Here is a 14,827-nt window from a genome sequence, read left to right as displayed (position 1 = left end):
GCCCCAGAGTAATAGAGAAGATAGCTAATCAATGTTATTTTCTGGGGCGTAGATGAGGCAGATATTGAAACTTTTGAGGTTAGGAGAATACATTTAGTCTCAGCTGAGGACACAAGAGCAGGCAGAGCTGAGCTCAGTGACAGCTCAGTTCTGCTTTAAATATTACCACTAATTACCACAGTCCTTTCTAAAACTGAAGTTTTGAAGGGTTGGAGATGGCTAACAGGGGCAAACTGCTGCAGCTGATGTTAATCAGAAAAATATTATGGAGATACTTGCTCAGGATATGCTGTATCTCAAACTGAAGTTATGGGTTTGGTGCAGAAACAAGTGGGTGAGGTTCTTTGGCCTCAGACATGCAGGAGCACAGATTAGATGATAGTGATATCATAGTCCTCCCTTCTGACCTTAAAGTCTGTGAATCAGATGACTGCAGACCAAGCTGACTTTGTAATTATCTCTACTGAATAGATAGAAATAAACTTTTGCTTACTGTTCTACCTGTTCTTTCCTTGCTCTAACATTTCTCCCTTCCTCCTGACAGATTTTCTGTGCCTTTCCTTCCTGCCATAAGGAAGGACTGAGACAGTGACTCTGGTCCACTTCTTATATCTGCAATCTTCAGCTGTTTCAGAGAGTAAGACTGACAGAATATACAGCAAAGACCATTTCTACCCTAAGTCCCGCCCACACAACTGAGCTGCAGGATCCCCCCTGCAAAACAGGGATGAGGATTCAACACTGCTGCAGAAATCACTGGGATACTGTGGATTCCTTAAAGCATCAATGAAGTGTTGAAGAGGAACTGATTTCCAGTACACAGGACCAATTTGGGATCAAAACTTTTCTACTGCTGTGAATTATCCAGACCTAGCTTCCCAGCTCTGCCCTACTAATGCATTACTCTTCAAGAAGTTAGAAACGCCTTGAGAAAAATATGGGATGACAACTAGAATATAAAACTCCTGAATTGCAAGCTTCTGGCTGGTATCGGACATGAGGAAGAAAAAACCACCCTGCCTCCGGTGCTGAATTTAACCCTTACAGGTTGGGAGTTGTGCAAGAACACATTTTAGGTGCTGTTTGCTCACGGTATTTTGGAGTCCCCTCCTCTTTGAGGCAAGGGTTCCGTGTTCCTCTCTGCAGCCTCCTCAGCTGGCTTTGGCAGGCTCTCACGTACAAATTTTTTCATGTGTCTGGGACTGGGACAAGTTGGTTAATAGTTACACAGCATAACTGAAGTGCAGTTATGGGTGTTAACCATCAGCATATGCTATTTTTCCCCCTGCTCTGGTAATTAACATGGAATATCTTCAGAGCTTGTAGCCTGTTTCTGGCATTCAGTGCAAACACATTATGCAGGCGTATAATCTGTTCAAAGTTGCTCTTTTTAAAACCTACAGAACACCGTTCCTGCAATCATCAGATCAGGACTCAGCATCTAGCTGGCCACAGTCACAGAAAGCATTTGTAAGAGAACTACTACAGACAAGCGTTGGGAAAAGGTTTGAAAAGTTACCACTTGACCTCCATTACCTTCAAGAAATAGTTGGACCTGAGCTTGCCAGAATTGTCGTTTCAATTCTTAAAATAGAAGCAGCAGAACCCCCTTAAACCATGCAATTTACTTTGAAAATAACAACATTTCAGAATTAATTCCTTGTGCTATTTATTAACTTTCTGGATTTTGAGCAGTTAGGGGTCACACATGCAATCTTCCATCTCCAAACATGCAGATGTTCTCAGAAAATAACAACATAGTGATTTCCTCAGTATCCCAATAGTCCCAGAGCTTCAGGAGAATGCCAAACAGAACAACTGGTCAGCAAATTGAACCATCAACATCAAACATGGCGTGGCTGCAGCTCTACTAAGACACAAATCAGAACAGCAACAGAACTAGCAACAATGCATCTAAAATAGCTATCAGAGAACTAATGTCTGCAAGGCTGATCAGCTTTTTATATATATATACACACACAGAGCATTATTATATAGTATGGATAAATTTTATTATATATTCTTTTAAATTTAGAATATAGTTCATGATCTATGCAAATGTTTATCTTATCTATTTTATTATGTGTGTATTGAATATATATAATTATTTTAATTTTGTGTACAAGTCAATATTTAATTTTCATTTCTATAAATAAAAATTATTTTAGAGATGAATAGTGAAATGCAGAAATCCAAATCAAGCAGTGAGGTATTTGTGTGCAATCTCAGAACAGATCCCAGTGCTGCCAAATCTCTAATCACAGCTACAAGAAGGCCTCTCCCTTGCTCCTCTGACATGTAGATATTTGGCCTTTTTTGAAAGCTGAGACAGGCATCTGCTTCAGAATGAATAAATACTTGTATTGTATCAGTAACAGAGATGTCCTGTGTTACTTATCTTGCAGAGTACTGCCAAATGTTCCCGCTTCTTTCCATGCTCATTGATCCAAGCTGAGCCACATGGCGAGGCATGGTAGGAAGCTCTGAGGCAACGGGCCACTTCAGCAGCACCAAACACAGCTTCACACACACTGTGAAACCCCAGCTGTTGTAAAGTGCTTGTTGTTACAACCATGTCAACATGCACACTTTAAATGCGCAGTCTGCTATCACTTGACCCAAATTTATTGGCTAGCTGCTGCAGGCTAAAATAGCCCCCTGTGCCCACAAAGATGAAGATAATATAAAAGGCTTCTTGGTACCAGAGTTCAAACTAGCACAGGCAATAAAGTGCAGCATCTTCTAGTTGCACTTTGATTGAAAAGCAAATCTTTTTCAGCTCTGCTCGTGCAATGTTTACCTTCAATGCCGTGAACTCCACTGCCTTTACAGGACATCACTGGGCTGATCCTGACTCCATCAGTCAGGAGGTTTTCTGCAGTCGTCCCCCCCTGCTCCATTGTGAGGGTATACTCTCAGGTTGGGATCTATCAGGTCTCTACCATCTTTCTCAGATTTCTTCCTAAACCGTATCTTACATAAACACATGCACTAGATAAAGCTCAAGCCCATGGAATTGTTTTCCACTCAAATCTTGTGTCAGTTGTGAGAAAGTGGATTCCTGGCCAACTTCATCTGCTTGGAGCCTACCAGCCCTGGACACCAAGTTACGCCTTCTCACTGCTGGGACTCGTCTCTGTCTACGCCTGAGTCAGACTTACCTCAGGCTTGTATCTGCTCCCACGCAAAATCCCGTGGCCCCGATCTTTGACAGGCAGTTGATACTTAAGCATTTCACATACAGGATAAATTCAAGAAAAATGGTGAAATTACAGAACAGAGTATCCTGGATTCTCTTCTATGCTGTTCAGGCAATAAAAATTCACCTCGGCTCAAATAGTTATTTTACTCAGTGTCTGACCACTGAGAAGAATTTTTCACACTTTTCTCACCAATAGGTTTTCCTTGCTTGAAACAATACTAAACCTGAGCTACTCTTATAGACCTGATTCTTTACCAAGTAGATCAAAAATTGATTTCTTATTTTCATTAGGTTTTTTAGCAGTGAAATGAATCTGATTTTTCCCCTCCCTCCTCCATCAAGCTTGACCTTGGTGTCAACATACTGGCTAACAGTCAACCATCACATAGAGTGTAAGGATTTCTCTCTTTTCCTTCATGGAAGGAATGTTATTTCATTGCCTTGATGGAGCCTTCAAACTCCACTACAGATGGAGGCAGCCAGTCTTTTGAGAAAAGAAATGCAAATCAAATGTTTGAATCAAGTCAGGGTTGAATAACTGAATTTCTAGAGAGGGGCTGAGAGGATGGAGAGCAGAAAGTGATCATGCTTTTTTGTCCACTTATGCACTGTGAGGGTAGGATGAAGGAGGAGTGAACAACAGAAAAGCAGCCAGAACTGCACAACAGTTCCATGGCCTCAGCTCCCACACCTCCACAAACCTTGCCTGATGCCGGCAGGCACCCCAGGGGTAGGTGGGCTGTGCACCATCCCATGAACGGGAACAAACAGACGTGCTTTGCTCATGCTGCCCTTTTGCAAACTCCACACCTGGTGGTAGGAAGACTTACTTCAGTAAGTAATACTTCAGTATTTCTTCCTTCAGGTTCCAGTACCACTAAGGTAGTGTACCTTAGGTTTTAGCTAATGACACAGCTTTGCCTATATTACCTATTTTTTTACTTATAAAAACTTATAGGTGATAGGAATGGTTTTTTGTACCTGTTTTGCTAATAAATACATCAGTTTGTGACTGAATGGGAAAGAAGGAAGAGTAAGAAGGTTGTATACAAAGATTTTACTGAAGTATCAACTTCTCTTTTGAACATATATAGCAAATAATTCCATATGCATGCCAGCGATATACAGCAGCACTTTTTCGTTTCATTTCTCTATAAGATGCGAAGTTATATACAAACTGGGCATCCTTCATTTCCCTTGCTCATGTGGAGACAGTCCCAGTGACAATAGCCAGTCACCCTTTGGCAACCTATACCAAATCAACAAAACAGGAATATCCAGCACATACTCCAGATGAAAACTCTTACACTTCACTCTAATAAACCTAAGTTCATCAGAACAGAACTGATGCCCACGCTGGCATCTAAACAGCTGGCACATGGTGCCAGCTTGCCATTCTACCTTTTTACCTGTTGTTTCCAAACTCCGCGGTACAGACAAGCAGAGTATTCTAAAATAAAAACCACCAGACAGACTTATGGTAACTGTATTTGAAGAAAGAAAGGTCTCTACTTATCTAACGTAAGTACTATTTTCCCACAAATCCTTTGCCTTAAGCACCCAGCCCATACCTACCGTGCTGCTGTTTATGAACCTGCCTCAATGTCCAACCCAGTTTCACGGAACCATCAAATAACACTCTTTTCAGGTCATCTATGTATATGTTTCTTATGGAAAGGACATACGACCTCAGTGAGGCTTAGGAGTCCATTCTCCCAAAACAGCTTATTTCACACATATTGTTACATACACCACCTGAGAGAAAGCACATTAAATACCTCACGTCTGAGCTACTATGACAACAGCGAATCAATTTTCATCACCAAACCGGGTAGCTGCTGACTTTCCTCAGCTTGGAGTGAACAGCTTCCAACATACTGCAGGTGCTTCCTCCTAGAGCTGTGTATTTTTTTCCTTTTTGTGCCCTGATATGCCAGCTCTTTTTATGCTCTGTGAAAATCTGCTTTGTCATTCAGGAGCCCTCATCACCCCAACTCTGCATGTTATGGGTGGCACCACTCTGCTTTATTTCTCCTGCTTCAGAGATTATCTAGAGTACAACCGAGGAGCAACGAGCTACAATGCCATGCAGCGCATTTTTCCACAGTCAGGACACCATCTGAATAGATCCCTATGAGGTCAGGTAAAGGATCCTTAAGTGATCAAAATCTGCTACTGAACCACTTTCTGTCATCTCCTACACTCTCTCTGCATTACTTCACACTACCAGTGCAAAGCACAGTGCAAAGGATGCATCCAGCAGCCTGGATCTGTGTCTTGGCACTCACTGAAACAGAGAGGGGCATGCAGAGCTGGACCTGCTTCAGCTGAATAAACTGGTGAGTGAAGAAAATTTCTGCATGGAAGTTCAGGAAGGGCATCCAGCTTGTCCCACAATATACTGAGAACTCACTCCTAGATCAGCTTAAGCTTTTGTGGTATGCAAAAACCAGAAACGCTCCAACATTTCACTCAGACAAGTCCACCAACGTGTACATAGTTGCATTTGGCACTTACTTTGGGAGTGTGCACATATCAGGGGTGTGTCAAATCCAGGTGTGATTTTTTGGGCATTGGACTAGAACAAAGTGTTAGTCTGCCTAATCCTTGAGTTTGTTCTGTTTGTTTGGATCCGAGTCTGCCTAATCCTTGAGTTTGTTCTGCTTTGGATCCATTCTCTGTAGTCCACTTCTGAGCAGTGAGTTTAATTAGCATCAAAAAGATCGAGATGGAAGCTCAAAGGCTTCCCTCTTACCAGCTGAATCTGCTGCAGACGTTCCACCACTGGTCAAGTCCTCGGTATTAACTGACTGCAGATCTGTGTAGGAGGGAGCAATGCTTGGGCTGCTGGTGTCCTCCGAGTTGGTTGTCCAGCTGCTCTCCGAGGCATGGGCTCGCCTCTCAGAAGAGTTGGAAGAGGGGGAAGTCCAGCTGGGTGCTTTTGATGGAGACACTGGATGCAGAAAACAAATGGGTATCAGTTAGAGACTTACAGGGCAATCTTACAGAAGATCACAACTATTCCAAAGATGCACTATATCAGTCTGCTGAGACTCTGTAAATATAAATTCCAACATCCACAGCAACACAGTTATTTTATAACAAACACACATCAACTTAATTAGTGCCTGGCACTGTTACCCTCCAGCACTAGTCAGCTGTCTGCCTTAGATCCCACACTGCTGGCAGCTGTATGTTTTCCTGTTGCTCAAGTTTTGTCAAAACTGAGACTTTTCGGAGCAGGAAGATTTCATGTTTCTGCCACCGCTGACAAGATCTGAATATCTGTGTTGTGCAACACAGGGAAGTATTTATAGTACCACATATTTTTTTAAAGTGGTTTTATTACATTTAATTAAGCATTCCCTATCTGTGACACCCACTCAAATGTAGTCGTCATCTTAGGAATGCTTCACATGGGAGGAGTATAAAAATAAACTGAAATTGACCTATTGATGTGCACTAGAAATGGCTTTTGTTTCTGAACATACAGAATGGAGTGCCCTGATCTGAATAAACTGCATAACATTTCTGCTCAGCTTAGGCCAAAAAACCTGTTCTTCTCACTTGCCAGAATTGCATGTCAAAGAGTAAATCCTGCCTAACCATCATCCAGAGTTCAGGGTAAGACTGTTAAACATCCACTGCTATGGATGTGTACTGTATACAGTTTGCAGTATACTGTATACCCTGTATACAGGGTGACTCTAGTGAGGAAATAAATAAAAAAATGCAGTAAAGAAGTCTTCCTGAACTAAGGAAAGGTGTATTGATAGAGACTAATACTAATTTAACGTCAATATAATAACCATTTTCTAAGTTAGTACATCTATGTTTATCTTTTAAACCAACAAATATCTCAATGCACCCCAAATCTTGCAGTTACAGAACCACCAGTGATACAGAGGTTCTCTTCTCCACATATAATATATAAACAACCCTTATTAGGTTGACAGACACTTTGTAAGAAAATGGCAAATTAATCTTAAAAGAGTATTTATCTCTCTGCTCCATCAAAGAGGTGTGACAGGACACCATTTCGTTATGGAAACCTTGCTGTGTGCACAGAGGGACCCAAACGGGGCTCCCTGCCTTGCCAATTCAGAAGTGCAAATTTATTTTGTATAGCGGCACTGTTACCCTCAAGTGAGCAGGCACTAACATATTTATGTTTGTACAGGTAGGAGCCTATGTACTAAGCTGCTTCTGAGTAGAGTCAGCCCTAAGGATGAGGAGCTGAAAGTCAGGAAATCTGTCTCCTTGCTGCACATGTTGACAATTGTGTTCGTGACATGACCACAAAATGCCACTTCTCTCTCCAGTAGTTCTGTGCTCCACGCCTGTAGATAAAGGATGACAAATGTATGATTATAATCTGTCAGTCCCTCTCTCAGCCTTTCTGTTAAACACGGCATGAGGCATCTGCAAAGCCACCCTTAAAACTTCACGTGAAATTGCTTTGACAGTCAGAGTGCTTTATTTGGACACAGAGGACAAGCTGAAAAACTGAGCTCCATACGCGAACCAGAAGCAAGAGTGAAGCGCTTTCTTTTTTTTTGTGTGTTGTATATCTGGAATTCTAGAAATTGTGGATTCTTTTTGTAAAATAAGCTCTTCGATTTGCGATGTTTCTTCTTTTTGTTTAAAGTCAGTCACAGCAATATGAAAAACGTAAGTTAATTTAGAAACACGTAAGACTTAATAACTCATATACTGTCAACTTGTTTTGTGCTTTCCAAACCTAATGTTTGTCTAAGAGGGAGAGTGACTGGAATAGTGTTGCAGGATACTTCTATATAAGGGCAAATTAATTGTATTCCAGATAAGTTGTGCCACTTTGGAAGAATTTATTTGTTTTTTTCTAAAGAAAGAGACTTGTACTTTGGAAAACCGTAACCATACAGAGCTGCTTCTGCAACAGATGCACTTTAAAGTCTCACTACAGTCAACTTCCAGCTATGACTGTTCTAGGTTCCCCAACACTAACCCTTGGAACTAGTAAAAGTCAAACAACTATCTATCAATCTCAAAAAGCTAGACAAGCAAAAGTAAACATCTACACATGTTTAGGTCCCTCTCAAATGCTCCTGCTGCTCTCCAGATTCCTGGAAGGGCTGAAACCAAATTCCTAAATGAGGTATGTTTTTTCTTCCTAGACGTTTGGAATTTAGTCTCTAATGTCAATAGACCCAGAGTCACAGCCTTTCAGCTGCAGGAATTTCTCAGAAATCTGTTTATGTTGAAAGACCAGTGCCAGAACTGTCCCTAACATGCAAATCCTGTAGCATGTGTAGCATACTGAATATCAACTGACTCGTTTCCCAAACTGAGAAATGTTTCCTTCCACATGCATTTTTCTTTTCTTGACATGTTTGTTCCCGATACAATGGATTGGCTTTTAATATGCAGATTTACCTTTAAGCATTCATTCCACTTTGATGTTTTGAGGACCCGTTCCTTGATCCCTACACAGTATTACAATCAACGTTGTTAGCATCATTTCCTTTCCTATCACATAGGACCTCAGATCTTTCTGATTTTAGGACAGCATCACAGTTGGTCTAGTTTTCAGCTGCTGATCTCATGTTGCATGTACTTCCTATTTGCAGACAGAACAACACAAAATGGTTAAACTGAGATTTGCCTTACTGTGGGATAGCCTCTCAAGGGACATGGTAGGAGTCCAAGTTACTTGAGCCATTTTAAACCAGACAAAGCTCTCGGGAAGAAGCGAGGGGGGGTGAGGGGTGTGTGAGTAGAACAGATGATGTAACAGATCTTGCCTTGCTCTAATTTTGGCACTTTGCTGAATACCTCATTGAATTCAAGAGTGCAGCTAACACCGATAGAATATGAGATTGCAAGCTGGAGGCCCATTGTGTAACAAATGCAAATGTTATGTCATCGGCTGGCTGTGATGATTTACAGATTATGTAACATTTTTGATAGGAACATTTGGGCGAGCCTAAAAAGCTCATTTTTCACTTTTACAGTATGAGTTTGACTAGCCTGATAGTAACTATGAGAAAAATAAAATTTCTTCTTTTCCCAGCAAAAGGAAAAAGAGGGCTCCACAATGTATCGTTGTGAATAAATGTTTCTGTGGCCTCGCTCAAGAGTTACTCCTCCCCAGGGAGAAATCCGCATCGTTTGGCAGCTGTCAGTTATCTACTCATAAACCTGAAAAGCAGAAATATTTTCAAAGAAAGATTTTGCCTAGCATTTACTCTGCCTGAACAAGGTAGAATGGTTTACAAGAATGCCCTAAATAAAGATAATTTCCACTACAAGGCTCACAATGGGTGCTTCTCATTTCTAGACCTCAGGTTTTGACCTTTCTTCTCACCTTCCGAATTCTTTGCCTGTGTTTTTAACCCTGTTTCTTGCTATCAGTCCCCCTGCTTGCTGCTCCCCCAATAATGCCTTCACTTTTCCCAGGACAACAAGAGTCCAGCATTAGCCTTGGTTTTCTTTCAAACATATTTCCTATAGGATAACCACTACATGGCAGTTGCCTTTAAATTACTATTTTTTTTTAGACCCTGAGCACTTTGGGACAAAGATTTGCATTTGGGGGAACCTGTGCAAAAATACTGTAGCCCTGAGGTCAGAGTAAGAGAGCATCTCTCCCTCCTAGAGCCCATCCTCTCTGCTCTCATGGCACTCTGGAAATGCCACTTTGTGAGCCCTTTGCAAAATGTGTTTTCAGGCAGCCTGGCCATCAGCCTGGGTAATTATCTAGTCAGCTGTGCAGCTGCTTCAGCGTGGACAGACAGACAGACGATTTCCTAACAGCGCTGGAGCCCCGACAGGAACACGCCAGAGGTGCTGAGCCTTCAGGACACTGCTCTTCACAGTTGCCTGCACAGGAAACAGATTTCAAACATCTCCATCCTTCTCACACTGTCTATGCTTGGCCTTTATACTCACCCCCCATCTGGCTATTCGCTATTGTTCCTATGTGGGCTGTCTGCTACTGGAAATGAATAATTGCTGTCACCACAGGCTTTCCACTGAGCATGTCAGTGTATCGTGGTTATAACACAAAGTCTCCGGCTTTTCTGCCGTCCATAGAAAAAAGACGTGACCTGCAAACTAATTGAGAACAACAAGGCTGAAGTTTATCCCACCTCTTGCTGTTAAACGCCCCTCAGAGTAGAGGGCCAGAGACAAAGAGCTGTCATCCCTTCTGCCCCACGACCTCCCCTTTAGAGGCTGTCAGCTGCGCTGGTCTGTCCATTTATAATACAGGGTCCAGAACAGGAGTGGGACTAGCTCATAAGTAAGGATTTTTAAACATCCACATCACCTCCTTAGGGTTCCTATGTAGTTAAAGAATAATAGCCTCCCGCACAAGGATTACATGGAGTACACCTTGATCTGACTGCCAGGGGAACCATCCTCCTCCGGGAATCTCAGTCAGATGCTAAAAGTTAGTGTGTAAATACCCCCCCAGTGGCATGGATCACTTAGCACAAGCCTTGGCAGGGACACAAATGGGTGCCTTCTTCAAAACCACAATGCTTTTGTAAAGTCTTCTCTGATCATCTCTTCTGGATATCCTAGACCTCTGCCTACAACCTAGTGTCCGCTGTGACTGAAAACACAAACCAAGAGACAGTGCTTTTGCTAAGCACATACCTTAAGACTGCGACACATCCCTTTAAGGATGGGAAGTCAAGCAATACACCATAAAATTAGTCTTATGGAAGTCTCTTTGTTATGGCTAGCTTTATTTAGGCTGAGCAAGGAATTTTGTTTTGTTTAATGAGAAGGTGCACTTTGAGTTTTCCAGTCAACAAGGACATCACAACACTAGGAAGGTAATATGGTGTCAGAGCAACCAACAGCTCTGTTTAAAAAAGTATGTGGCTGTATGAGTAAGAGTAAGGATCACCTAACCATGAAATTAAATGAGAGAGAGGTAGAGCACCTCAATTTTATAAATGTAGTTATGGGTGTTCTTCCTTCTCTCCTCATCACCAGGATGAGTAAGTATTAACAATTAAGACAACTAACCAACAAATAAATGTAAACATAAGAAGGCCTGAAGCAGACTTTAAGAGAAACTTACTTTTGCCAGAAGATTCACCCACTTGTCCTGCACGAAAGTCTAACCACTGTCTCAGACTAGTCTGTAGCACCCATAAGAAGAGCAGATGGAAAACTGTTGGGTTTTACCCCAAACCCAACCCGAAGCTGCAAATCCAAGTTTTCTGAGAGAAGTATTATTCATGTCACAGGGAATATCTGATGGACTCAGTGAGCAGAGGAAAGCTGTAACTCTTTTAACTGCTTTAATAACTAGCAGTAACAAAGTGGAATTATTAAGACAGAATCTCAATCTAAACATGAAAAAGTAAACCAATGTTTTCTTGGGCAATTACTCCACAGCCTCCTGCAGGGAGGGACAGAAGTCTGTACAGAAAAACTAGAAGCTTATATAGCCACAACAGTTAGCATAAGCTGAGGAGGCAAGCCAGTGGCTTTGCATGCACGTTTAAAGTATATCAGAAAGAACTTCTACATTTGAAGAAAAGCGTATACAGTCCTGGAATCAGGGTCAGCCTTGGTTGGCTTTGTAATTCTCCAGCTGCTATACCATAGCAACAGAAGACAGCAGAAAGTACTGATGGGCACTGGCACACTAGTTGTTGGTCTCACTAAGCTTCTGGCAAAAACCTCATAGGGACTATGGGCAGATATAGATTATGACCACAGAGGACAGCGATCACCATTCTTTCAGTTCCAGATTACAGAGGCAAACTTGGCTAAGACTTTTTAGATGGCTGTTCATACCTGTACATAAGAAATGTCACTACTAAAAACACCACTATGCTTTTTCCCCACGAATGCATTTTGGCAATCTCCAGGTTCAAGACATAGGTGGAATGAATCCAAGAAGCCTTTCACTTCCTTTACCAATAGAAAATACTGCTAGTTCAACCCAGAATGAAATTATGAGCCCTTTTTGAAACTCTGATAACATTAATTGTGTTAAAATACAGTACAAACTAGTCAAAGTTCAGTCTTGGAGAAATCAAAGAGCAAGGGAAAAATCCTACAGGCTCTCACTGTACCCTGTTATGCTGCTGGAATGGACCTTTTCATACATTTGCCTCACCTGCTTGCGGGTGGGTTGATGAAGCACTGGTCCACGGTGCATCTTCAAACTGAACCCAAGCACTGATGGATGACGACAGATCAGTGCTGGGAACCACGTGGTTCCCAAGCACAGCAGAATCCACCTTGCGTTGGTCAGCTGCATCTTCCAGCTCTGCATGGGAGAGGTCTTGAAATTCTCCATCTGCATTGTGGTTCTCTTCTGAGGAGGTGTCTGAGGAAGAAAAACATTTCTCCAGAGGCTCCTCAGTTCTACCTAACATAAAGACGAAGTAGAAAGATAGATAGTACTCACCATTACTTTACTGGTTTTTATTGAAATATCTAAAATTTTCTATTAAATGTAGGTAGAAAATTTTCCTTCACCTAATGTAGTTTTTAGACTAACACTGGGCATAGGTTTGCACTCAATTATAATAGGTGAGACTTCCTCCATGGTCAGTTGGATACTGTCTTGAATCTCAAAGGAGAGATCCAAACCCTCTAATAGACCTATGCTAAGGAAATCTCACATTAAGAGAGTATTTTACAATTTTGGCCCAAATTCTCCTATTACATAGGGGTAGCAGGAGATAGTTCAACCTCTGCACATTCTGGCAAGCTCTGTGATGCTAGATATATGACAGTAGTTGGTCCAATTCAAACAAAGAAAGTCTCACAAGGGTCAAAGAAAATCAGAGATAGCTTACCTCGTGGGTTAACAGGGAGGAGCAGCTCATCACTGAAGGACACCCACTCAGACTGGTGGGAAGCAATGACACTAGTCAGAGACGTCATATTCACAGCACGCTACTCATCTTCACTTGGGGATTGTAAGGAGGAAGCAGAATGGGAGAGAGGTATGGTGAAGATGAGCCAGTAGAGGGAAACAACTTCTTTGCACTTTCTTCTTTTTAAGTGCTGTTAAGACAAGAAAGGAGTAAATTATGTCTTTTAGAAAATTAAATGAGAAATGAGTGCCACCATTTTAATAATACAGAATGTTAAACTGATTTATGTACGACAGGCACAGCGCTGTCAAAGTACTGCTGCCTTTGAGATAAGAACTTCACCTGTGTCTAGAGGAGGGCTACACTTTAGTGACTCCTTGATTAAAGCACCTGAGAGTCTTCAAACATCCTCACCTTAAGACAGTCAATCGCCAAAACCAATGTTTTATCCTTTACTCAGGGAGCCATGCCTCTCATAACCCCAGCAAGAGAGGCAATGAGGGGATTCTCCCAGATTTAGCATATTTTGCTTATGATATAACTTAATCCTCATCCCAAAATGTCAGCATGCCCTTGCGCGTCTTGCTGCTTACAATGTCTGATCGATCCCTCTTGAGGGCAAGCCATAAACTGCATGTCTCATTATCAATAACATCTATGTAGCTCTGGGATCGGGATGGGTTGTCCACCATTCTCATCACAGTGTGGGTATGAAGAGATGCTCTCTCAGCTAGCTGCGCTTTCAACTCCGCTGCTTGACTAGAACTTCACGTTTTAATTTTAAAGACATCTTAAATCTTGTCTAGGGTTAAGCATGATTTTGCTGTAATGCAGCACATGTTTTCACAGACACAGCAACTTTAATTAGGAGGCACTCCAATGGAACGTACCCCACACAGATGTGGGAATCTGCTAGAGTGAATGGGGCACTGCAAAGGGCTCTGGTTGTTGGCTAGTAACTGGGAAGGACAGGTCTGGGTAGAGAAATTCTCTTTGACAAGCACCCACGACTACCTCAGATTGCAAACCACTTTAAAGCTCTCAGAGGACTACTGCCTCCTCTTATGGGAGCGTGTGAATTCTGTCCCCAATTATCTCAAGCATTGAAGCTCTTGTTGCCATGGTATTCAAGTACTTGAAAATACTAAAACTTAGACTTGGCTATTTTAAAGAGCTTTAAGTAGCATCTCTTGGCCTGCTGTTTCTCACCTAACTAAAGGGGGTTTTGGGGTGACACTTCATTTTGGTGTACAGGAACCGATATTTTACCGAGACTTCTCTTGACCCTACATTAACAACATTTAGGTCCAAAGAGCAGACTGGTATTTAAACGTGTTCACTCTTTAAGCATTTTCTGCAGGAAGTAGATCGTGAAATGGCTTCCAATATGATTATTTTCTTCATGGCCACAAAGTTGCCAGTATGCTGAAAGCAGGTCAGCAAATAAGGGCTGCACGAAAGACATGAAAACTTCAACTGTCTGGAAGTCACAAACCAGCCTGACGCCCAACAGAAAGAATTCACAGGTCCCTGTTCATTGTCTGAAGATGAACCTTTTCAAGACTGGAAAAAAAAAAAAAAGTACAGTTTCCTGCAAACACAAAAAAAACCAGGATCCCTGCAGACAATGCTGATGGCTAAGTGCAATTTGCCAGAAGGTTGATCCCCTCTCCGTAGACTTTCCAGAGCCTATGGCCGCCCACAGCCAGTCACCCCTCATGTCTTTCCCTTGTCTCACAACCAATTCCCTAATGCTGGAGCAACAGCTGCGCTTGAGCCCCAACCCCTCTTC

General features: G+C 42.0%; 1 protein-coding gene across 1 annotated transcript in view; it reads right to left on the bottom strand.

The window, feature by feature from the left end:
• STON2 (stonin 2) overlaps positions 1 to 13,102 on the bottom strand; it is a 59,411-nt gene extending 46,309 nt beyond the window's left edge. Inside the window, exons 1-3 of the mRNA XM_009895888.1 lie at positions 13,015 to 13,102; positions 12,327 to 12,581; positions 5,958 to 6,155 (exon numbers count right to left, since the gene is read on the bottom strand). Of these exons, the coding sequence (XP_009894190.1) occupies positions 5,958 to 6,155; positions 12,327 to 12,581; positions 13,015 to 13,102 (541 nt within the window). The remainder of the gene's footprint in view (positions 1 to 5,957; positions 6,156 to 12,326; positions 12,582 to 13,014) is intronic.
• Between the last annotated feature and the right edge of the window lie 1,725 nt (positions 13,103 to 14,827).

This window comes from Charadrius vociferus, unplaced genomic scaffold (assembly GCF_000708025.1).
Source record: "Charadrius vociferus isolate BGI_N301 unplaced genomic scaffold, ASM70802v2 scaffold102, whole genome shotgun sequence".
Taxonomy (NCBI): domain Eukaryota; kingdom Metazoa; phylum Chordata; class Aves; order Charadriiformes; family Charadriidae; genus Charadrius; species Charadrius vociferus.
This window is presented reverse-complemented; position numbering and strand designations above follow the sequence as displayed.